The sequence below is a fragment of the Hemiscyllium ocellatum genome, chromosome 7 (genome assembly GCF_020745735.1).
Source record: "Hemiscyllium ocellatum isolate sHemOce1 chromosome 7, sHemOce1.pat.X.cur, whole genome shotgun sequence".
Taxonomy (NCBI): domain Eukaryota; kingdom Metazoa; phylum Chordata; class Chondrichthyes; order Orectolobiformes; family Hemiscylliidae; genus Hemiscyllium; species Hemiscyllium ocellatum.
The window spans coordinates 10037419-10063115 of record NC_083407.1 but is presented as its reverse complement, the minus strand read 5'-3'; the positions used below and the strand labels follow the sequence as shown (position 1 = coordinate 10063115).

Sequence of the window (25697 nt, the reverse complement as noted above, 5' to 3'; positions counted from 1 at the left end):
TATATGCTATAGGACACAGCCAAGGTCAAAACATTAGGGGGAGGTAGGTAACTGATACCGCACTTGGGTTTAATAAACCTACAATGTATACACGAGACAGAAAATGAATTCACGTTTGGATGATAACCCTTCCATTAGAGCTTCCAAATGTTCAACAGAAATGAGGAAAGGTCCCTGGATTGAAATGCAAACTCTGCTTTCTCTCTGCAGATGCTGCCAGATCTGCTGAGGATCCTACTTTACACACCCCAGGCAACAATGTCACCACTCCTAGTATGTCCTGTCTCAACAGTCCCAGCCCAGGTCACTGCACAGTGATATACAGTCAGGAGGGTGTTGCCCAGGAGGTCCTCAACATAGACTCTAGACCCCATGACCTATGGCATCAGCGAAAGCATGGGCAAGGAAACCTCCTGCTGATTATCATGAACCATATTTCCCTCAGCTGACGAATCAGTGCTCCTTCATGTTGCACAGTAATTGGAGGAAGCACTGAGGGTGACAAGGGTGCAGAACTTACTCTGGATTGGTGATATCTATCACTAAGTGCCTCAATAGCACCACGACTGAAAAGAAATAGACCCCAAATCTGTGGCAGGAACCACCAACAGGGAAAAACCTACTTGACCTCATCCGAACTAATGCACCTGTGACAGTTAGATTTGTCCATGAGTCAACACTGCAGTCATCATGGAGTCCAAGCCTGGTCTTTGCACTGTGTGGCATTATTCCTCAATGGATAGGATATCACTTTATTAGAGTCATAGAGTGATACAAGGGCCATTTGGCTCAAACAGGTCCATGTTGAACAAAATGTCTGTTCACGTTAACCCCATTTTCCTGCTCTTGGCCCATATCCTTCTAAACCTTTCCTATCCATGTATTTGTCTAAATGCTTTCTAAATGTTGTTAATGTACCTGTCTCAACCACTTCCGCTGACAGCTCAGTCCATATACGTACCACTCTCTGTGTAAAAACGTTACCCAGTAGGCTCCATTTTATTCTTTTCCCCTCTAACCTTAAACTGATGCCCTCTAGTCCTTGATTCCCCAATCCTGGGAAAAAAGCTAAGTGCATTCACCCTACCCATGCTTCTCATTATCTTATACGCCTCTATAAGGTTGCCCTCAGTCTCCTACACTCTGAAGAAAAATGTCCTAGTTTGTCCGACCTCTCCCTATAACTCAGACCACTGAGTGCAAGCAATATCCTTGTAAATTTCTTCTGCACTCTTTCCAGTTTAATAACACTCTTCCTATAGCACGGTGCCCAAAACTGAACACAATACTCCCAAGTGCATCCTCACCAACGTTCACAATTGTACATCTGCAACATAACTTCCCAACTTCTATACTCAATGCCCTGACTGATGAAGACCAGTGGGCCAAAAGCCTTCTTCACTGCCCTGGCTACCTGTGACTCCACGTTCCTGTTGTATCAGGAGCTTGAGCACTCTCTCTCCACAGATGCTGCCAAACCTGCTGAGTTTCTCCAGCAATTTTGCCTCTATACAGCTAAATATTTTGAAAAGTGAATAGTTTTAACAAACAGAACTTCTTGGCATCAAAAAATTATCAGTCTTTACAGGGATCCTAAGAACTCAACATTCTATGTAGAGACCATTTGAACTCCTGAAATCAGTCTGTAAATCACTCACCTTAATGACCTTAATGTGCCTTAATGACTATCATCTGGAGGCTCTGACATCCATCATTATGAAGTGCTTTGAGAGGTTAGTAACGACACACGTAGACACCAGCCTCCCAGTTTGCCTTGATCCACTACAATTCACCTACTGTCACAATAGGTCCACAGCAAAGCTAACTCCCTGGCTCTGCACTCATCCCTTGATCATCTGGATAACAAGGATACCTACATCAGACTCCTATTTATTGAGTTTAGCTCCACCTTCAACACCATGAATCCAAACAAACTCATCGCCAAACTCCAGCACCTAGGATTCTGCAACTGGATCATCGAGTTCCTGATGCACAGGTTGCAGTCAGTGAGGATAGGCAACAACACTTGTGTCACACTAATCCTCATTAAAGGCTGTATACTCAACACCTTACTATCCTCCTATTCACTCATAACTGGGTGGACAAATTCAGCTCTGATTCCTTTGACAAATTAACGGATGACAACACTGGAGTGGATCAGATCTCAATGACGAGACAGAGTACGGGAAACATAGTGTGGAGATAACAATCTTTCCCTCAATGTCAGCAAACTGAAGGAGCTGGTCATTGGCTTCAGGAAGCAGAGAGGAGGACATGCCCCTCTCTGTATCGATGGTGCCGAGGTGGAGGTTGTCGAGAGCTTCAAGTGCCTTGGAGTAAACATCACCAAAAGTCTGTCCTGGTCCATCCACATCAGTGCTACAGTCAAGAAAACACACCAACGCCTCTACTTCCTCAGGAGGCTAAGGAAATTCAGTATGTCCACAATGAACCTTACCAAGTTTTATAGGTGCATAGAATGCCTACAGTGCAAAAGCAGGCCATTCGGCCAGTCAAGTCAACATTGACCTTCCAAACATCATGTCACCCAAATCCAGATCCAAACCCTTACTCTGCATTCCCCATAGCTAACCCATATCCCTGGATACTGAAGCATGGCCAATCCACCTAATCTACACATTTTTGGACTGTGGGAGAGAACCAGAGCACGCAGACACGGGGAGAATGTGCAAACTCCACACAGGTCATAGAGTCGTAGAGATGTACAGCATGGAAGCAGACCCTTCGGTCCAACACATCCATGCCAACCAGATATCCCAACCCAATCTAGTCCCACCTGCCGGCATCCGGCTCATATCCCTCCAAACCCTTCCTATTCGTATACCCATCCAGATGCCTTTTAAATGTCGCAATTGTACCAGCCTCCAAAACACCTCTGTGAAATGAGAGAATGATCAGGGAGAAGGTAGGACCGAGGAGAAAGTGAGGACTGCAGATGCTGAAGATCAGAGCTGAAAATGTGTTGCTGGTTAAAGCGCAGCAGGTCAGGCAGCATCCAAGGAGCAGGAAATTCGACGTTTCGGGCATAAGCCCTTCATCAGGAAGGTAGGGCCGATCAGGGATAGCGGAGGGAACTTGTGCGCGGAGTCTGAGCAGATAGGGGAAGCCCTAAATGAGTTTTTTGCTTTGGTTTTTACCAAGGAAAGGGAACTTGCTGTGTGTGAATGAAAGCTTTGAGGAGCCGGGACACAGTCTTGACCAGATCAAGATTGCTGAAGTTGATGTGCTGGAAATTTTGGAAGACATTAAGATTGATAAGTCCCCAGGGCCAGACCAGATTTATCCTAGGCTGCTCTGGGAAACAAGAAAGGAGGTTGCTAAGCCGCTGGCGAGGATATTTGCCTCCTCACTCTCCACGGGAGTTGTATCTGAGGATTGGAGGGAGGCGAATGTTGTTCCTCTTTTCAAGAAGGGTAATAGGGAAATCCCTGGCAAGTACAGACCAGTCAGTCTTACATCTGTGGTCAGCAAAGTTTTGGAAAGAATTCTGAGGGATAGGATTTATGACTATTTGGCAAAGCACAGTGTGATTAAAGGCAGTCAGCATGGCTTTGTGAGGGGCAGGTCATGCCTCACAAATCTCATTGAGTTCTTTGAGGAGGTGTCAAGACAGGTCGACGACAGTCAAGGAGTGGATGTGGTGTAAATGGATTTCAGCAAGGCATTTGATAAGGTTCCCCATGGTAGGCTCATTCATAAAGTCAGGAAGTATGGGATACAGGGAGATGTGGCTATCTGGATTCAGAATTGGCTGGCTGACAGAAGGCAGAGAGTGGTTGTAGATGGGAAGTATTCTGCCTGAAGATCAGTGTTCAGTGGGGTCCCATAGGGCTCTGTTCTTGGCCTTCTGCTCTTTGTAGTTTTTATAAATGACTTGGATGAGGAGGTTGAGGGCTGGATTAGTAAATTTGCAAATGGCACAAAGGTTGGAGGTGTCGTCGACAGTATAGAGGGCTACTGCAGGCTGCAGCACGACATAGGATGCAGAGCTGGGCTGAGAAATGGCAGATGGAGTTCAACCTGGATAAGTGCAAAGTGATGCATTTTGGAAGGTCGAACTCAAATGCTGAATATAGGATTAAAGACAGGATTCTTGGCAGTGTGGAGGAACCGAGGGATCTGGGTGGCTTCCATTAACAGAGGGATCGAGTTTAAGAGCTGCAAGATTTTGCTGCAGCTCTCCAAGTCCCTTGTGAGACTACACTTGGAATATTGTGTCCAGTTCTGGTTGCCCTTCTACAGGAAAAATACAGAGGCTTTGGAGAGGGTGCAAGGAAGGTTTACCAGGATGCTGAATGGACTGGAGGGCTTGTCTTATGAAGAAAGGTTGAAGAAGCTCGGACTTTTCTCTCTGGAGAGAAGGAGGAAGAGAGGAGACCTGATCGAGGTATACAAGATAATGAGAGGAATAGATAGAGTAAGTAGCCAGAGATTTTTCCCCAGGCAAGGATTGACTAGTACAAGGGGCCATAGATATAAGATATTAGGAGGAAGGTATAGAGGAGAGGTCAGAGGTAGGTTCTTTACGCAGAGAGTTGTGAATGCATGGAATGCATTGCCAGCTGTGGTGGTGGAAGCAGAGTCATTAGGGGCATTTAAGCGACTGCTGGACATGCACATGGATAGCAGTGAGTTGAGGGTTGTGTAGGTTAGGTTATTTTATTTTAGATTAGGAATAATCCTTGGCACAACATCATGGGCCAAAGGGCCTGTTCTGTGCTGTATTTTTCTACATTCTATGTTCTATGTTTCACCACTTCCTCTGTACACATACCACCCTCTGTGTGAAAAAGTTGCTGCCTAGGTCTCTTTAATATCTTAACCCTCTCACCTAAACCTATGCCCTCTAGTTCTGGACTCCCCCACCACAGGGAAAAGACTTTGTCTATTTACCCTATCCATGCCCCCCATAATTTTATAAACCTCTATAAGGTCACCCCTCAGCCTCCGAGGGTCCAGGGAAAACAGCCCCAGCCTGTTCAGCTTCTCCAAATAGCTCAAATCCTCCAACCCTGGCAACATGCTTGCAAATCCGAATCGAACCCAGGTCCCTAGCACTGTGAGTCAGCAGTGCTAATCATAGAAGTTACCCTGTCCAGATGCATCACAGTGTTGTATGGCAACTGCTCTGCCCAAGACCGTAAGAAATTACAGAGTCGTGAACACAGCCCAGTCCATCACACAAACCAGCCTTCCGTCCATTGACTCCATCTATACTTCCCACTGCCTCAGGAAAGCAACCAACATCATCAAAGACCCCTCCCACCCTGGTTATACTCTCTTCCACCCTCTTCCATTGGGCAGAAGTTTGAAAACACATACCAACAGATTCAAGAACAGCTTCTTCCCCACTGTTATCAGACTGATGAATAGACCTCTCAAATATTTGCTCCATCCCTGATGAAGGGCTTTCACCTGAAATGTCAATTTTCCTGCTCCCCGGATGCTGCCTGACCTGCTGTGCTTTTCCAGTACCACTCTGATCTAAACTCTCAAATATTTGCGCTGATCTCTCTCTCTGCATCTTCTCTGTAGCTCTGGCACTATATTCTGCATTCTGTTCTAAGACCCTGATGTAAGGTATGATTTGTACGGTGAGCATGCAAAATAATAATTTTTCTGTATCTCGGTATGTCTCATAATGTAATCAAATCATTATTTGACAATGAAGCTATCTTAACTGGGCAATTAGATATTCGAGACTGCAAATTATTCCCAGGTATCCATCTGAACTTCTCAATTATTGGGACACCCTGTAATCCTAAACGGTTGCCCATGGTCTGTGACTTGAGCTCGAGTCGTCAGTGATTGAGTTGTTCCTGGGTGAGTACACAGCGGAGCTCTGGTATGTGTATATCGAGCTGCAGGCTGCTCTGTCCCAGTAAGGAGAGCTCTCAAACAAGTCTGCCAAGCAAGTGCGACAAAATTAGGCCATGAAGCAAGCTGTTTGCATTCCAGATCAGGAATGAAACTCTGGTAGTACATGAAGTTTAAGCTCTCACACTATCAAGCAAGCCAGGGACAGAATGCAAGAAACTAGTGAGGAACCAGTAGAACAGGTACCGGTATAATACAATCAGGGGTCAGTGCTGGCAGTGTCTTGTCTTTGTGACCTCCTTGGTACTGTCTTTAACTATCTGTGCAGTACTTTCTGTTCCTTCCCCAGCGTGGTTTCTTTCTGCCTCTCTGTCTCCCTCGTACAGATTCCTTATCTGATTTGCACCTGTCACCTTCTCTCTCTCTCTCGCTCTCTCTCTCTCTCTATCTTTCTCATTATCCTTTACCTCACTGTATTTGCATCACAATTCAACTCTCCATTCCTTTTGCTCTCTCTCCCTCCCTCTCTCTCTTTCAGCTTCCCCCGTAGTTGGACATTTTTTCCCAAGGTGCAGATCAAATCTGAGAGCTTGTTTCAAAGCCCCAATGATTTTCATGACGTGAGGGCAGAAAAATGTAAATGGGCCGATGGACATGACAAAGCAGTCAGAGGTAAAGGGAGCAATGCAGCCTGCATATTACCCTGGGGATCTCAAATACAAATTGTTCATTTGCTTCTCCACACATTTCATATAGCTCAGAAATGTTCCATGACACTTCCTCTCCCTCCATACCACATTGGTGCACATATGCAGCCTTCATTCTTCCTTATCTCCAAATAGGGAAGAAGACATTTTATTGTGAGTGCGGTTTTACCTTTCCTACTTTTCTTGCTGACACAGATCTTTTGACAGTAGCGTCTGTCGAGCCAGTCTCACACTGCTAGCTTTCCCTGTGCTTCTCTCTGTATGTCATTCTGTACCTCTGCACTTGCTCCTGTACAGTCAGAATCATACAGCATGCAGGAGGCCCTTCAGCCCATTGCGGGCCCACTTTCCTTTCCTTTATTCACATATTTTTCTCAATTGTCCTTTGTTGCACACCTCTTGATAAGTTATTTTCTCTCTGTGTTTAACCCCAGACATTGCTCATTCATAGATTATTTTATCTCCTATGGAATGCTTGTGTGACTTGTGTGCATGTGTGGGATTGACTGTGTGTGTCTGTGTGAGTATGAGCATGCATGTGACTGTGCGAGTTGTGTATGAATGTGTGCCTGTGTATGAGAGTGTGTGGCTATGAGAGTGTGTTGCACGTATGTGCGCTATGTGTCTACATGAGAATGCTTGTCACTGTAGGAATGTGTGTGTCAGTGTCTAAGTATGTTGTGCAATAATAAGGTATGGGAGCAGAATTAGGCTATTTGTCTAATTGAGTGCTTGTGTGAATGTGTGAGAGACTGTGTGTTTGACCCTGTGTGTGTGAGTATGTGAGAGCGAGAATGTGAGTACAATGTGAATGTGTGCCTCTTAGAGGGTGTGAGAATGAGTGTGAGTGTGTGACTGTGTCAGTGTGTGAGAATGAGTGTGAGTGTGTGACTGTGTGAGAATGTGTGAGAATGAGTGTGAATGTGTGACTGGGTGAGAGTGTGTGAGAATGTGTGTGAGTGTGTGACTGTGTGAGAATGAGTGTGAGTGTGTGATTGTGTGAGAGTGTGTGAGAATGAGGGTGAGTGTGTGAGTGTGTGACTGGGTGAGAGTGTGTGAGAATGAGTGTGAATGTGTGACTGGGTGAGAGTGTGTGAGAATGTGTGTGAGTGTGTGACTGTGTGAGAATGAGTGTGAGTGTGTGATTGTGTGAGAGTGTGTGAGAATGAGGGTGAGTGTGTGAGTGTGTGACTGGGTGAGAGTGTGTGAGAATGAGTGTGAATATGTGACTGGGTGAGAGTGTGTGAGAATGAGTGCGGTGTGTGACTGTGTGAGAATGTGTGAGAAATCTTGTGAGTGTGTGACTGTGACAGTGTGCGAGAATGAGTGTGAATGTGTGAGTGTGTGAGAATGAGTGTGAGTGTGTGACTGTGTCAGTGTGTGATAAGGAGTGTGAGTGTGTGACTGTGTGAGTGTGTGAGAATGTGTGTGAGTGTGTGACTGTGTGAAAGTGTGTGAGAATGAGTGTGAGTGTGTGAGTGTGTGACTGGGTGAGAGTGTGTGAGAATGAGTGTGAATATGTGACTGGGTGAGAGTGTGTGAGAATGAGTGCGGTGTGTGACTGTGTGAGAATGTGTGAGAAATCTTGTGAGTGTGAGACTGTGACAGTGTGCGAGAATGAGTGTGAATGTGTGAGTGTGTGAGAATGAGTATGAGTGTGTGACTGTGTCAGTGTGTGATAAGGAGTGTGAGTGTGTGACTGGGTGAGAGTGTGTGAGAATGAATATGTGTGAGAATAAGTATGAGAATGCATGTGAGTGTGTGAAAATGAGTGTGAAAGTGTGACTGGGTGAGGGTGTGTGAGAATGTGTGAGTGTGTGAGAATGTGTGTGAATGTGTGACTGGGTGAGAGTATGTGAGAATGAGTGTGTATGTGTGACTGGGTGAGAGTGTGTGAGAATGAGTGAGTGTGTGACTAAGTGAGAGTGTGTGAGAATGCGTGAATGTGTGACTGGGTGAGAGTGTGTGAGAATGAGTGAGTGTGTGACTGGGTGAGAGCGTGGAGAATGCATGTGAGTGTGTGAGAATGAGTGTGAATGTGTGACTGGGTAAGAGTGTGTAAGAATGAGTGTGAGTGTGTGACTGTGTGTGTGAGAATGAGTGTCAGTGTGTGACTGTGAGAGTGTGTCTGAATGAATCTGTGAGTGTGTGAAAATAAGTGTGAGAATGCATTTGAGTGTGTGAATGTGTGACTGGGTGAGAGTGTGTGAGAATACATGTGAATGAGTGACTGGGTGTGAGTGTGTGAGAATGCATGTGAGTATGTCAGAATGAGTGAGTGTGTGACTGGGTGAGAGTGTGTGAGAATGCATGTAGTGTGTGAGAATGAGTGTGAATGTGTGACTGGGTGAGAGTGTGTGGGAATGACTGTGAGTGTGTGACTGTGTGAGAGTGTATGAGAATGAGTGTGTGAGAATGAGTGTGAGAATGCATGTGAGTGTGTGACTGGTTGAGTGTGTGAGAATGAGTGTGTGTGTGACTGGGTGAGAGTATGTGAGAATGAGTGTGTGAGTGTGTGGGTGAGAGTATGTGAGAATGAGTGTGAGTGTGTGACTGGGTGAGAGTGTGTGGGTGTGTCAGAATGAGTGTGAGAATGCATGTGAGTGTGAGAGTGTGTGAGAATGCGTGTGAGTGTATGAAAATGAGTGTGAATGTTTGACTGGGTGAGAATGCATGTGAGTGTGTGACTGAGAATGAGTGTGAATGTGTGACTGGGTGAGCGTGTGTGAGAATGCATGTGAGTGTGTGAGAATGAGTGTGAATGTGTGACTGGGTGAGAGTGTGTGAAAATGAGTGTGAGGGTGTGACTGGGTGAGAGTGTGTAAGAATGTGTGAGTGTGTGACTGTGTGAGAGTGTGTGAGAATGCGTGTGAGTGTGTGACTGTGTGACTGTGAGAATACGTGTGAGTGTGTGACTGGGTGAGAGTGTGTGAGAATGAGTGTGAGAGTGTGTGAGAATGAGTGTGAGTGTGTGACTGAGTGAGTGTGTGAGAATCCATGTGAGTGTGTGACTGTGTGAGAATGAGTGTGAGTGTGTGACTGGGTGAGAGTGTGTGAGAATGCGTGTGAGTGTGTGACTGGGTGAGAGTGTGTGAGAATACGTGTGAGTGTGTGACTGTGTGAGAATGAGTGTGAGTGTGTGACTGGGTGAGAGTGTGTGAGAATGCGTGTGAGTGTGTGACTGTGTGAGAATGAGTGTGAATGTGTGACTGGTGAGAGTATGTGACAATGCGTGTGTGTTTGTGAAAATGAATTTGAATGTTTGACTGGGTGAGAATGCGTGTGAATGTGTGACTGTGTGAGTGTGTGAGAATGAGTGTGAATGTGTGACTAGGTGAGAGTGTGTGAGAATGCGTGTGATTGTGTGACTGGGTGAGAGTGTGTGAGAATGAGTGAGAGTGTGTGACTGTGTGAGAGTGTGTGAGAATGTGTGACTGGGTGAGAGTGTGTAAGAATGTGTGAGTGTGTGACTGTGTGAGAGTGTGTGGGAATGAGTATGAGTGTGTGACTGTGTGAGTGTGTGAGAATACGTGTGAGTGTGTGACTGTGTGAGAATGCGTGTGAGTGTGTGACTGCGTGAGAGTGTGTGAGAATGCGTGTGAGTGTGTGACTGTGTGAGTGTGTGAGAATGAGTGTGAGTGTGTGTGACTGGGTGAGAGTGTGTGAGAATGAGTGTGAGTGTGTGACTGGGTGAGAGTGTGTTCATGGATGATGCTACCTGGGTTTTGTTGAATGCTTCTTAAAGTGTTTGTAAGACCCACCTGGCCCAGGGTAGTGCCATAACATGTTGGAACAGGCCTGATTTAAAATATATATATATATCATCTGCACCTCTCTTTCTGTTGTTCAGCTTCAAGATCTGGACAGTAGTCTATATGAGAAATTTCTGCCTGATAAGATTGGTGAGTACAAGTCTATTTAAAGGAGCCAGTCTCCAATTACAAAGCGACTTGATATTTATAAATTAGACACCTCTCACATTCTGAGTGTTAATAATACCATTTGGATCCATCATTTAACTGAACATTCTCACAGATTTAGAAATGATTTTGCTTCAGTTTTCATGAAGGAAAGGGACCTTGTTGTGAATGAGAACTTTGAGGAGCGGGGAATCAGGCTTAACCAGATCAAGATTGAGGAAGTTGATGTGCTGAAAATTTTGGCAAACATTAAGATTGATAAGTCCCCAAGGCCAGACCAGATTTATCCTCGGCTGCTCCAGGAAGCGAGAAAGGAGGTTGCTAAGCCGCTGGCGAGGATATTTGCCTCCTCACTCTCCATGGGAGTCATACCTGAGGATTGGAGGGAGGCGAATGTTGTTCCTCTTTTCAAGAAGGGCAATAGGGAAATCCCTGGCAATTACAGACCAATCAGTCTTACATCTGTGGTCAGCAAAGTTTTGGAAAGAATTCTGAGGGATAGGATTTATCACTATTTGGAGAAGTATAGCATGATTAAAGGCAATCAGCATGGCTTTGTGAGGGGCAGGTCATGCCTCACAAGTCTAATTGAGTTCTTTGAGGAAGTGACGAGACAGGTCGACGAAGATCAAGCAGTGGATGTGGTGTATATGGCTCTGTTCTTGGGCCTCTGTTCTTTGTAGTTTTTATAAATGACATGGATGAGGAGGTTGAGGGGTGGGTTAATAAATTTGCTGATGACACAAAGGTTGGAGGTGTCATCGATAGCATAGAGGGCGACTGCAGGCTGCAGTGTGACATAGACAGGATGCAGAGCTGGGCTGAGAAATGGCAGATGGAGTTCAACCTTGATAAATGCGAAGTGATGCATTTTGGAAGGTCGAACTCGAATACTGAATATAGGATTAAAGATAGGATTCTTGGCAGTGTGGAGGAACAGAGGGATCTTGGTGTTCAAGTGCATAGGTCCCTCAAAGTTGCCACCCAAGTGGATAGGGTTGTTAAGAAAGCATATGGTGTTTTGGCTTTCATTAACACGGGGATTGAGTTTAAGAACCACGAGGGTTTGCTGCAGCTTTACAAATCCCTGGTGAGACCACACTTGGAATATTGTGTCCAGTTCTGGTCGTCACATTATAGGAAATATATGGAAGCTTTGGAGAGGGTGCAAAGAAGATTTACCAGGATGCTGCTTGGACTGGAGGGCTTGTCTTATGCAGAGAGGTTGACTAAGCTTAGACTTTTCCCTCTGGAGAGAAGGAGGGAGAGAGATGACCTGATCAAGTGTACAAAATAATGAGAGGCATGGATTGAATCAATAGCCAGAGACGTTTCCCCAGGGCAGGATTGACTGGCATGAAGGGTCATAGTTTTAAGGTGTCAGGAGGAAGGTATAAAGGAGACGTCAGAGTTAGGCTCTTTACGCGGAGAGTTGTGAATGCATGGAATGCATTACCAGCAGTGGTGGTGGAAGCAGAGTCATTTGGGACATTTAAGTGACTACTGGACATACACATGGATAGTAGTGAATTGAAGGGTTCATAGGTTAGATTATTTTATTTTAGTTTAGGAATACTCCTCGGCACAACATCGTGGCTAAAGGGCCTGTTCTGTGCTGTACTTTTCTGGATAGATCGAGTGAATCCTTAGAAGAGTATAAAGGAAGTAGGAGTATATTTAAGAGGGAAATCAGGAGGGCAAAAAGAGGACATGAGATAGCTTTGGCAAGTGGAATTAAGGAGAATCCAAAAAGTTTTTGCAAATACATTAAGGACAAAAGGGTAACTAGGGAGAGAATAGGGCCCCCTCAAAGATCAGCAAGGCAGCCTTTGTGTGGAGCCGCAGAAAATGGGGGAGATACTAAATGAGTATTTTGCATCAGTATTTACTGTGGAAAAGGATATGGAAGACGGTGACATCTTGCAAAATGTCCAGATTACAGAGGAGGAAGTGCTGGATGTCTTGAAACGAGTAAAGGTGGATAAATCCCCAGGACCTGATCAGGTGTACCCTTGAATTCTGTGGGAAGCTAGAGAAGTGATTGCTGGGCCTCTTGCTGAGATATTTGTATCATCAATAGTCACAGGTGAGGTGCCAGAAGACTGGAGGTTGGCTAACGTGGTGCCACAGTTTAAGAAGGGTGGTTAGGACAAGTCAGGGAACTATGGACCAGTGAGCCTGATGTCGGTGGTGGGCAAATTGTTGGAGTGAATCCCGAGGGACAGGATGTATGTGTATTTGGAAAGGCAAGGACTGATTAGGGATAGTCAACATGGCTTTGTGCATGGGAAATCATGTCTCACAAACTTGTTTGAGTTTTTTGAGGAAGTAACAAAGAGGATTGATGAGGGCAGAGTGGTAGATGTGATCTATATGGACTTCAGTAAGGCATTCAACAAGGTTCCCCATGGGAGACTGATTAGCAAGGTTAGATCTCATGGAATAAAGGGAGAACTAGCCATTTGGATACAGAACTGGCTCAAAGGTAGAAGACAGAGGGTGGTGGTGGAGGGTTGTTTTACAGACTGGAGGCCTGTGACCAGTGGAGTGCCACAAGGATCGGTGTTGGGTCCACTACTTTTTGTCATTTACATAAATGATTTGGATGTGAGCAAAAGAGGTACAGTTAGTAAGTTTGCAGATGACACCAAAATTTGAGGTGTAGTGGACATTGAAGAGGGTTACCTCAGATTACAACAGGATCTTGACCAGATAGGCCAATGGGCTGAGAAGTGGCAGATAGAGTTTAATTCAGATAAATACGAGATGCTGCATTTTTGGGAAAGCAAATCTTAGCAGGACTTATACACTTAATGGTACGGTCCTAGGAAGTGTTGCTGAACAAAGAGACCTTGGTTCATAGCTCCTTGAAAGTGGAGTCACAGGTAGATAGGATAGTGAAGAAGGCGTTTGGTATGCTTTCCTTTATTGGTCAGAGAAGAAAGTGAGGACTGGAGATGCTGGAGATCAGAGCTGAAAATGTGTTGCTGGAAAAGCACAGCAGGTCAGGCAGCATCCAAGGAGCAGGAGAGTTGACGTTTCGGGCGTGAGCCCTTCTTCCCCAAGAAGAGCTCATGCCCGAAACGTCAATGCTCCTGCTCCTTGAATGCTGTCTGACCTGCTGCGCTTTTCCAGCAACACATTTTCAGCTCTTTATTGGTCAGAGTATTGAGTACAGGAGTTGGGAGGTCATTTTGCAGCTGTACACCACATTGGTTAGGCCACTGTTGGAATATTTCGTGCAATTCTGTCACCTTCCTATCGGAAAGATGTTGTGAAACTTGAAAGGGTTCAGAAAAGATTTGCAAGAATGTTGCCAGGGTTAGAGGATCTGAGCTACAGGGAGAGGCTGAACAGGCTGGGGCTGTTTTCCCTGGAGCGTCGGAGGCTGAGGGGTGACCTTATATATGTTTACAAAATCATGAGGGGCATGGATAGGGTAAATAGGCAAAGTCTTTTCCCTGGGGTCAGGGAATCCAGAACTAGAGGGCATAGGTTTAGGGTGAGAGGGAAAAAATATAAAAGAGACCTAAGAGGCAACTTTTTCCCACAGAGAGTGGTATGTATATGTAATGAGCTGCTAGAGGAAGTGGCGGAGTCTGGTACAATTGCAACATTTAAGAGGCATTTGGATGGGTATATGAATAGGGATATGGTTTGGAGGGATATGGGCCGGGTGCTGACAGGTGGGACTAGATTGGGTTGGAATATCTGGTTGGCATGGATGTGTTGGACCGAAGGGTCTGTTTCCATGCTGTGCATCTCTATGACTCTATGATTCTATTTTCTATGTTCGAGTAATGTTTGGTTTTGATGCCAGTATTTGAATTCTGTTAAATATTCATTGAGAACATAGAGATGGACATGAACCAACCTCTGACCCAGCCATCACGAAGCACAGGCTTGATAAATCCATAATTTTTAGCTGTTTATATATTGATATTTATATGTTAGTATCTAAATTTTAAAAATTCTTTACATGCTGTTTATGTCACAAGTTGTGCCAGTATTTATTGCCTGTCCCTAGTTGCCCCTTGAAAAGGTGGTATTGAGTGCCTCCTTGTACTGCTGCAGTCTGTATTAATTGTTATGAGGTTAGCCAGGTGGACCTCATAGAGTATGATTTCCCTGAATAGAGATGTCAATCTGGTCCAGCTGGGGAGCCCTGGCTGACAGATAAGTACAGGAGTGTCAGACATCCTGTTCACTCTGAGAGCTGGCCCTGAGGGAGCTGGATCAGTGTCAAGGACTCCCCACATGTACATAAAGGGTGACTTGGTGATGGGGTACTGGTCTCCTGTGGAATCATTTCAAAATTTGACTCACAAAGCCATTAGGGAGGGAATTCCACGATTTTGAGCCAGTGACACTGAAGGAATGGTGATATATTTCCAAATCAGGATGGTGAGTGGCTTGGAGGGAAACTGAAAGGTGGTAGTATTCCCCTGTACCTGCTGCCGTTATCCTTCTAGATGGAAAAGGTTACATCCTTGGAAGGTCGAAGGAGCGTCACGTGTAAGGCATTGCAGTGCCTTCTGTAGAATTTTCTTTATTTTGAGTGACTGTCTAGGTCACTTCAGAAGTTCATTAAGCATCATCTCCATAGCTGTGTGTCTGGAGTCATATTGCTGTGGGTCTGTAGGCCAATAGTGTAATGATGGAGGATGTCCTTCTCTCAGGGGGCATTAGTGGGTTTATATAAAAATTGATAATAATTTAATGGACTCTGTTACTGAAGCAAGATTTCTGAACTGAATTTAAATTCCACCAGCTGTATTGGTGGGATGTGAAGGTTTGCTCCCAGAACATTCGCCTGGGATTATTGGATCATGGTCCAGTGACAGCATCTCACCTTTTCCCCCATAATGATACACCCTGCTACACTGTGTGTCAGTGCTGGAGGGAATGAATTTTGAAAGTGATGGATGACGTGACAATCTCGTGGATTGCTTTGTCCTGTTGACAAGGTAAGGTAAAGAGAGAATATTACTGCAGTGTCCTCCTCTCTTGTCTCTAACAAGGGCTGGTTTATTAAAATGTTGTTTTTCCTATTTCCCTTTTGCTCTGAACATCAGACAGTAGTGTGTTCCTTCACAGTCAGGTTATAAAAACCCATTTAAAATGACCCACAGAAAGCTTTTCAGGGTGAAAACAAAAGGTTTTGTTTTAGATTCAGTTAGAATCCCTGCAGTATGGAAACTTCAAATCCACACTGACCCTCCGAAGAGTAACCCACCCAGACCCATTCCCCTAATGTATATTTACCCCCGACTAACACACCTAATACAACGGGCAATTTAGCATGGTCAATCCACCCTAACCCGTACCTCTTTGGACTGTGGGAGGAAACCGGAGCACCCGGAGGAAACCCACGCAGACACGGGGAGAATGTGCAAACTCCACACAGACAGTCGCCTGAGGCTGGAATCGAACCCGGGTCCCTGGTGCTGTGAGGCAGCAGTGCTAACCACTGAACCATTCTTCATTGAAAACCCCATGGGGTGTGATGATGGGGAATAAAGTTATGCTGGCATACAGCACGGAAACAGTCCCTTCGCTCTAACTTATCCATACTGACCAAGTTTCCCAAACTAAACTAGTCATATCCCTCTAACCTTTCCTGTTCATGTACCTGTCCAAATGTCTTTTAAATGTACAAATGAACCTGCAACAACTACTTTTTCTGGCAGCTCATCCAACAAAGAAAAAACACCCTTTGCGTGAAAAAGTTAACCCTCAGATCCCTTTTAAATCTTTCCCTTCTCTTTGTAAAACCATGTCCCCTCCCCTAGTTTTGAGCTCCCCAACCCTTGGGAAAAGACCATTGCTACTTGCCCTATCCATGCTCCTCATGACTTTATAAGTCTCTATAAAGTCACCCCTCAATCTCCTATACTCTAGGGAAAACAGCCCCAGCCTATTCAGCCACTCCCTACAGTTCAAACCTTCCAGTTCTGGCAACATTTTGGTGAATCTTTTCTGAACCCTCTCCAATTTACAGACACTAATATTCACACTCACTCACTCTCTCTTATGCACTCTCACTCACTTACATTCACTCACTTACTGACTCATACACACACTCCTCACACATACTCACCCACACTCACTCACACATCTCACATACATAACACAGACATCACACACTCTCTCACACAAACACAAACATACACACGTGCACACACAAACAATCTCTGTTACACACACCCAGTCCACACTGACCTCTGAAGAGCATCCCACCCACACCCAATCCCAGTTTTTCGCACAGCCAACCCACCTGACCTACACATTCCTGAACATTATGGGCAATTTAGCATGGCCAATCCACCTAACCTACACATTCCTGAACATTATGGGCAATTTAGCATGGTCAATCCACCTAACCTACATATTCCTGGACACTATGGGCACTTTAGCATGGCTAAATCTCTCACACACACATGAACATGTGCACGCGCATATGCACACACGCGCACACACGCACACACACGTTCAGGGAAGGTGATGGCTTTGTGCTATTATCCATTAATCCAGAGACCCAGGTATTGTCCCAGGAGTTAACATTTTGGATTCAGTGACCCTTCCTCAGAATTGAGGGGTAGGGAGTTCTGAGCAACGTGTCATGCTACCTGTCCTGCTGAGCTTTTCCAGCAACTTATGTTTTCGTTTCTGATTTCCAGTGTCTGCGATTCTTTCAGTTTTTAATGTCTATGAAACTGGGTTCAAATCTCACCACAGCAGATGGTGGAATTTAGAAGTTGAATTCGGTAAACAATATCTGGAATGAAGAGTCTAATGATTACCATGAAATTATTGTCAATTTTTGGAAAAACCCATCTGATTCACTAACATCCTTTCGGGAAGACAATCTGCCATCCTTACCCGGTGACTCCAGACCCACAACAATGTGGTTGACTCTAACTGCCCTCTGGGCAATTAGGGATGGGCAATAAATGCTGGGCTAGCCAGCGATGCCCCATTTCGTAAATGAATAAAATAAAGCCTATTCAAGAAATTGAGAAAGGAGAGAAGTTACTAATTAAAAATACTTGAAATCAAAGATGTCTGTCCAAAGATGTACAGCTTAGGTGATTTGGCCATGCTAAAGTGCCCATAGTGTCCATGAATGTGTAGGTTAGGTGGATTGGTCATGCTAAATTGCTCATAGTGTCCAGGAATATGTAGGTTAGGTGGATTGGCCATGCTAAAGAGCCCATAGTGTCCATGAATGTGTACGTTAGGTGGATTGGTCATGCTAAATTGCTCATAATGTCCAGGAATATGTAGGTTAGGTGGATTGGCCATGCTAAATTGCTCATAGTGTCCAGGAATATGTAGGTTAGGTGGATTGGTCATGCTAAAGTGCCCATAGTGTCCAGGAATATGTAGGTTAGGTGGATTGGCCATGCTAAAGTGCCCATAATGTTCAGGAATGTGTAGCTTAGATGGATTGGCCATGCTAAATTGCCCATAATGTTCAGGAATGTGTAGTTTAGATGGATTGGCCGTGGGAAAAACTGGGATTGGGTCCGAGTGGGATGCTCTTCAGAGGTCAGTGTGGACTGGATGGGCCAAATGGCCTGTTTCCACACTGTAAAGATTCTATGATTGAGTGCAAGTGAATGAGAGAGCACGGTCAGTCAGTGCCCTATGGGTTGGTCATGCGCAACAATCTCTTCCATAGGAACATGTGATGGGCATGTTCTGGGGAGTCAGGAGCTGAGTTACTTGTCACAGAATTATCAGAATAGACGATGATAGGAAAAAGTAGTTCACCGATCCAACCTCCCCATCCCATTTAAGTTGAAGTTTTGGTCATTTGTTCCTTCTTCCTCTTTGCTATCTCCTTTCACTTGACACAAATCATCTGATCCCCTCCAAAGAAAACCCCAGCACCAATTAGGGAAACCCCTTACTCAATAAAATTTGCGTCACTGCCCTCCCAGAGGATCATGGGCATCCAGATATCTTCATGAAGCTAATCCTCTGTGAAGATCCCTACCGTCTCTTGCCCCCAGTCAGGGATGATATAAGGTCAAGCACCAAGGTCAGTCCCACCGCCTGCCCCACAGTCCCAAGAACTCCCTCAAACTCTCCTTTAGGTTATCCAACACCGTTCATGGGATATTGCTGTTGCCCATTTACTTCCTCTAGTAACCAACACTGACTACTTGGCCTGAGCTGAGCTCATATCATCTGCAGCCAATTTAACTTTTAGCTCTCTGAGACCCTGGGGGAGACGTGGAAAGTTGCAATTGGCACAAAGATAGGGCATGATGGGTGGGGTGATGTGATATTCAGCATTAACACTGAAGGGAGCTAAATAAAAATAGGGAGCTTATGCTGCAAATGGTGTATAGGGTGTATAGAGTGCTGGTGAAGCCACACCTGGAATACAATGTAGAGTTTTGGTCTCCTTACCTGAGAAAGGATGTACTGCCACTGGAGGGGGTGCAGAGGAGGTTCACTAAATTGATCCTGAAGTTGAGAGGGTTGGCTGATAAGGAGAGACTGAGTAGACTGAGATTATACTCACTGGAATTTGGAAGAATGAGGGGGGATCTTATAGACACATATAAAATTATAAAAAGAATAGATAAGATAGGAGGGTGTTTCCACTGACAGGTGAGACTAGAACTAGGGGGCATAGCCTCAAAATAAGGGGAAGCTGATTTAGGACTGAATTCAGGAGGAACTTTTTCACCTAAAGGGTTGTGAATCTGTGGAATTCCCTGCCCAGTGAAGCAGTTGAGGCTAAATGCTATTAAGGCAAAGATGGATAGCTTTTTGTACGGTAAAGGAATTGAGGGTTGCGGTGAGTAGGTAGGTAAGTGGAGCTGAGTCCATGAAAAGATCTGCCATGATCTTATTGAATAGGGGAGCAGACTTGAGGAGCCAGGTGGCCTACTCCTGCTCCTCGTTCTTATGATCTTGTGTGACACTGTTTCTTCCTCTGCAGGATTGGAGCCTGATGCTAACATCTATATGAATTTTATGAAAGCCCATCAATGCTACGATGCAATACCAACCAGCTCCAAGCTCGTTGTGTTCGACACAACTTTGCAGGTGAGAGAAGAGGTGAGGCAGTGGGTGCGAGGGAGGGAATTCCCCTCTCCCTTCATTCTGTTATAGGACAGGGGTTTACTGGAAAGACCAACGTTTCTTGCCAATCCCTAATTACCCTAATGGCACAGGGTAGTCAGTGGAGTCGCAGGTAGACAGTGTGGTGAAGAAGGCATTTGGCGTATTGCCTTCATTGACAGAGCATTGAATATAGGAAGTGGGATGTCATTGATACAAGGCATTGGTGAAGCCACTTTTAGAATACTGTGTACAATTCTGATCTCCCTTCAATAAGAAGGATATCATTAAATTGGAATGGGTGCGGAAAAAAATTACAAGGATATTACTGAGATTGTAAGATTTGAGTTATGGGAACAGGCTGAATAGGCTGGGGCTGTTTTCCCTGGAGCATTGGAAGCTGAGGGGTGACCTTATGGAGGTTTATAAAATTATGAGGGGCATGGATAGGGTAAATAGACAATGTCTCTTCCCTAGGGTGGGAGATTCCAAAACTAGGTTTAAGCTGAGAGCAGAAAGATTTAAAAGGAACCTCAGGGGCAATATTTTTACACCGAGGGTGGTTCAAATGTGGAATAAACTGCCAGAGGAAGTGGTAGATGCTGGTACAATATGTAACTGACATTTGGTCAGATACACCAATGGCAAATGGAGGGATAAGGGCCAAACGCAGGCAAATGGGACTAGCTCAGTTTGGGAAACCTGGTTGGATGGATGACTTGGGCTGAAGGGTCTGTTTCCGTGCGATATTATCTCACCCGTTCTGTTACCCAGTGCCAATTCCCCAACATCCCTGCCCACCATTACTATCCAAAATATAAAACCATCCAATGCCCTTTGCAATGTGACCATGGAACCTGCATCGACAATGCTTCCAGCAGGCAGTGGAAGGGTCTGTTTCCATGTCCCCACCTCCGAGCCAGAGCAACCAAGTTCCAGTCTTACCTGCCTCAGAGGTGTTTGTACTGGGTGATAAACAGGCAATCCATGGCCTGAGCAGAGACATGGTTTTGGGGGCAGTGGAAGGGTGTGGGTGAGGGGAGAGAGGGGAAACCATCCTGAATGGGAGAAAAGCTGAGGGTTTGCTTCTGCTTTCTGCACAGGTGAAGAAAGCATTCTTGGCGATGGTCGCAAACGGAGTTAGGGCAGCCCCACTCTGGAACAGCAAGGAACAGTGCTTCGTCGGTGAGTCTTCAACTCTTCCATCTGACCACGATGGGAACAGGGCTGCATCTTGTGAGATTTAATTGTCAGTGAGAATTGACCGGCCATCGGCATCACGGCTTGCATTCCTATAGCGCCTACACGTGACTCCGGAGTGTCCCCGAAGGGGGCGATGCATTGCTCACAAAGCGTAGTCACTGTTGCAACGTGGGAGACGCAGCAGCAAACATACGCACAGCAAGATCCCACAGACACATCTTTCTTAGTGAAGTTTGTTTAGGGAGAACTATCCACAGAATTATAATAGTGCAGAAGCAGGCCATTTGGCCCCTCATGTCTGAACTAGCTCTATTACCTTGCCCGGTTCTATTACCCAGTATCAATTCCTCAACTTCCCTGCACACCATTACTGTCCAAACTACAAAAACATCCAATACCCTCTGGAGTGCGACCATAGAACCTGCATCTTCAATGCTTCCACCAGGAAGTGGAAGTTCTCATGGTGTGGAAGAGCTTTCTTCCTCACATCATTCTTGCCTCACGTGCACATCTTTTCCAAATTATGCTCTGTCATTCGTTTTTTGGTTTTTACAATCAGGACACCAGGAGGCTCTTCTCTGTTGTTCTACAAAGTAGTGGCTGTGTTATGTTTGACATCTGCCTGAGAAAGTAGGAGGGATCCCTGTTTAATATCTCAAGGAAAGGATGGCATTGTTGACTATTGCAGCACTCCCTCAGTACTGCACTCAATTGTCAGGCTAGATTTAGAGTCGTAGAGATGTATAGCATAGAAACAGACCCTTCTGTCCAACTCCTCTGCACCAACCAGATATTCTAAATTAATCTAGTCCTATTTGCCCGCACTTGGCCCACCTCCCTCTAAACCCTTCCTACTCATCTACCCATCCAGATGCCTTTTCAAATGTTGTAATTGTACCAGCCTTCACCACTTCCTCTGGCAGTTCATTCCATGCACATACCACCCTCTGTGTGAAAAGGTTACCCTTTAGGTCCCTTTTAAATCTTTCCCTCTCACCTTAAACCTATGCCCCTCTAGTTTTGGACCTCCCTACTCCAGGGAAAAGACCTTGGCTAATCACCCTATCCATACCCTTCATGATTTTATAAACTTCTATAAGGTCACCCCTCAGCCTCCGACGCTCCAGGGAAAGTAGACATAGCCTATCCAGCCTCTCCCTGTAGCTCAAACCCTCCAGTTCCGGCAACATTTCTGTCAGCCCATTTTGAAAAGATTTGTAGCTCAGATTGAGGTTCTGGATGTAGGTTTGCTCGCTCAGCTGGAAGGTTCATTTTCAGATGTTTCATCACCATATTAGGTAACATCTTCATACGGATGAGGAAGGATCTCATTTTGACTGGGACAACACATCCATCCTAGGGCAAGCCAAACAGAGACACACACGATAATTCCTAGAAACATAGCATTCTGATTGGAACTCTATCAACAAACACATTTACTTGGATCCCGTTTACCACCCCTTGAGAAAAAGAACCAGAAATGATATCACCATTGGAAATGATGTCACCACAGGAAATGACATCATCGACCCAAGGAAACCCAAACATATAAATAGGAAGCAGGCTACACCAGCAGTGCTTCATCCGGAGGCTTACTGAAGATGTTACCTAGTATGATGACAAAACGTCTGAAAACAAGCTTTCCAGCTCAGTGAGCAAACCTACATCCAGAACATTTCTGTCCTTAGAGTGGAGTGAGATTCAGAGACAGGAAGGCAGCCCAGACTGATTCACATCCCTATCAGCTAACGTTGTTAAGTCTCTCAGATGTTTTGGTATATCATAGCGCAGCTCATGTTAGGTTAATGAATGAAGCACCACCTCACAGCCTGGACCTCCATGGTAGTGAAGATTATTAAATTGGAGCTGGTTTAGAAAAACTTTTCCATGATGTTGTTGGGATTGGAGAGTTTGAGTTATAAGGATAGGCTAGAAAGTCTGGGACTTCTTTCCCTGGGGCATGGGAGGCTTAGGGGTAACCTTATAGAGCTTTATAAAACAATGAGGGGTATACACAAGGAGAATAGCAAAAGTCTTTTTCCCTAGGGTGGTGGAGTTCAAAACTAGGGGGCATCTTTTTAAGGTGAGAGGAGGAAGAACTAAAAGGGATCTGTGGGGCAACCTTTTCACACAGACAGTGGCACTTGTGTGGAATAAACTGCCAGAGGAAGTCATAGATGCAGGTATAGTTATAGCATTTATAAGCCATTTGGATTGGAACATGTATAGGAAGGGTTTAGAGGGATGTGGGCCAAACACAGGTAAGAGGGACTAATTTAGTTTGGGAAAATTGGTCGACATGGGCGGGTTGGACCAAAGGGTCTGTTTCTGTGCTGTATGACTCTGCCATTGGCGGTGGTAGAGTGGTGGGCCTGTGGAATTCATTGCCGCAGAGTGCAATGGAGGCCAGGACGATAAATGTCTTCAAGGCAGAGATTGATAAATTCTTGATGTCACAAGGAATTAAGGACTATGGGGAGAACGTGGGTAAGTGGAGTTGAAATGCCATGATTGAATGGCGGAGTGGACTCGATGGGCCGAATGGCCTTACTTCCACTCCTATGTCTTATGGTCTTATTCAAGAGGGGTTCCACCTGAAAGGTCAACTTCACCTCCTGATGCTGCCAGGCTCACTATGTTCTTCCAGCCTCCGGCTGATCTATGTTGGATTCCAGCATCTGCAGTTTTTGTTGTCTCTTATTCAATATGATCATCCAACTCAGTCCTTTCTCCCCATTCCCTTTGACCCTGTTTGCCCTAAGAATCATATCTAACTCCTTCTTGAAATCATTTTGTCCTCAACTGCTTTCTGTGGCAGACAATTCCCCAGGCTCCCCACACTCTGGGTGAAGACAATTCTCCTCATATCAGTCATAAATAGCCCACCCCGTATCTTTAGACTGTGATTGTCAATGAAGAATGACCCTTTTTCTGTCCCATACTGCACCGTGGCTCAACGGTTAGCACTGCTGCCTCACAATGCCAGGGACCCAGGTTCAATTCCACCCTTGGGCGACTGTCTGTGTGGAGTTTGCACATTCTCCCTGTATCTGTGTGGGTTTCCTCTGGGTGCTCCTGTTTCCTCCCACAGTCCAAAGATATGCAGGTGAGGCCGATTGACGGGCTAAATTGCCCATGGTGTACAGGGCTGGGTAGGCTAGGTGGGATGGCCATGGGAAATGCAGGATTACAGGGTAGAGAAGTGTTTCTGGTGGGATGCTCTTCAAAGGGCTGGTTTGAACTCAGTGGGCTGAATGGCCCCTTTCTGCACTGTAGGGAGTCGATGATTGTAGTAAGTACATTTGAAGAGTGAAGTGGCACAGCAGGTTTAGGATTCTTCGTCAGTTTGTTACACTGATACCGTGTCAAGTTGCCTTCTCCTCCCGTTTTCCTGCCATTCTCCTGAATCATCAAATCCCCACAGTGTGGGGGAGGCCATTCAGCCCATTAAATCCATACCAACTCTCCAAAGAGCATCTCTGTAACCCTGCATTTTCCACTGGCCAATTCACTTAACCTGCAGTTATTTAGATTGTGGGAGGAAACCGGAGCACCTGGAGGAAACCCATGCAAACAGGGGAGAATGTACAAACTCCATACAGACCGTCTCCTGAGGGGGGAATCGAACCCTGGCAGTGTGAGGTAGCAGTGCTAACCACTGAGGTACTGTACAACCAACTGGAGATCTCTCAGTTGGAGCCTTAATGTCCTGCTCAATGATCAGAATCACTGTACAGAGTCACTGAATAATTCAAACTTCACTTGTGTGTTGAGCGGATTTTGTAACAGTCTGGCTGAGTTGGTATTGAACATTCGTGTGTGTCCATGGTAGTAAAAAGGAGGTGGTTGAGCTACTGTCAATCAGTCTCTCTAGCTTTCTCAGTTACTTGTCCTGTTTATGTTGATGTTAATTCCCTCTGCATAACATTTCCACTCTTGGCTTTCTGCAGGTATGCTGACAATTACTGACTTCATCAACATCTTACACAGATATTACACCTCCCCAATGGTAAGCAGAAGCCACAGGATGAATTGAGTTTTGCTTACGGTCCTCTTCTCCTGTCTATAGCAAATAAACTGAAAAACAGCGGAAACTGGAGTTCAGAAACAAAAGCAGAAAGGTCTGGCAGCATCTGTGAAGAGAAAGCAGAGTCAGTTTTCCCAGAAGTTTTGAAAATGCTTCTTTTCATATTTCCTTTTCACAGTTATGTGATCCTCCAAATCCAGTTTGTAAAACCCAATTTAAAAATGACCGATAGCAAATTGTTTAGGGTAAGGAAGGATTTATCACTCCATTCAAAAGCTCAGGGTTGCATTGGGGAATACAGTAGATCGTGACATACATACACGCGCGCACACACACACTCTCTCAATCATACACACTCACACATATACACACATACACTCTCACACGTATATACACACACACACACACTGTCAAGCATACACACACTTACTCTCACACACAGACTCACTCACACACACACACTCACACATTCACACACATACACATACGCACACACCCACATGCACACACTCTCACACGCACTCCCTCACACATACATTCATACAATGTGCACACACACTCACAGACACATACGCACATGCACACAATCTCTCACGCACACACACGCACACACACTTGAAAGGGAGGAAAGAGAAGGAGAGAATTTAGAAATTACTTGAAAAGAATTAGCTCAAATGAACAAGAGTCCAGTTAAGCCAATGTCCTCTCGAGTCTCTTAGGAATTGTTATCCACAACAATATCTTTCATGTTGGAATATTGTATGCAATTCAGAGCTCAGACTGGTGAAAGGAACATAGTGATAGGCTCCAGATTGATTAATTTCACAGCAAGATGCAGGTTTATTTCCAGAAACAAGTCTTTTAGCAGATACTGAGATTATATGTGCATGTTTAGTTGAACCTTGAGCTGCTTACTCTTGG

At 45.2% G+C, this 25697-nt stretch overlaps 1 protein-coding gene across 6 annotated transcripts in view; it reads left to right on the top strand.

Annotated features, from left to right (window-relative positions):
• The first annotated feature begins 5989 nt into the window (after positions 1–5989).
• prkag3a (protein kinase, AMP-activated, gamma 3a non-catalytic subunit) overlaps positions 5990–25697 on the top strand; it is a 62191-nt gene continuing 42483 nt past the window's right edge. For 3 of the 6 annotated variants that reach the window (XM_060828259.1, XM_060828255.1, XM_060828256.1), the window contains exons 1-5: positions 5990–6080; positions 10396–10447; positions 19425–19543; positions 20650–20731; positions 24700–24758. In XM_060828259.1, coding sequence (XP_060684242.1) covers positions 6048–6080; positions 10396–10447; positions 19425–19543; positions 20650–20731; positions 24700–24758 — 345 coding nt within the window. In that variant the 5' untranslated portion in view covers positions 5990–6047. Of the gene's footprint in view, positions 6081–10395; positions 10448–15374; positions 15433–19424; positions 19544–20649; positions 20732–24699; positions 24759–25697 lie in introns of those variants that run through there. The other 3 variants (XM_060828257.1, XM_060828258.1, XM_060828260.1) reach the window with 2 other exon arrangements.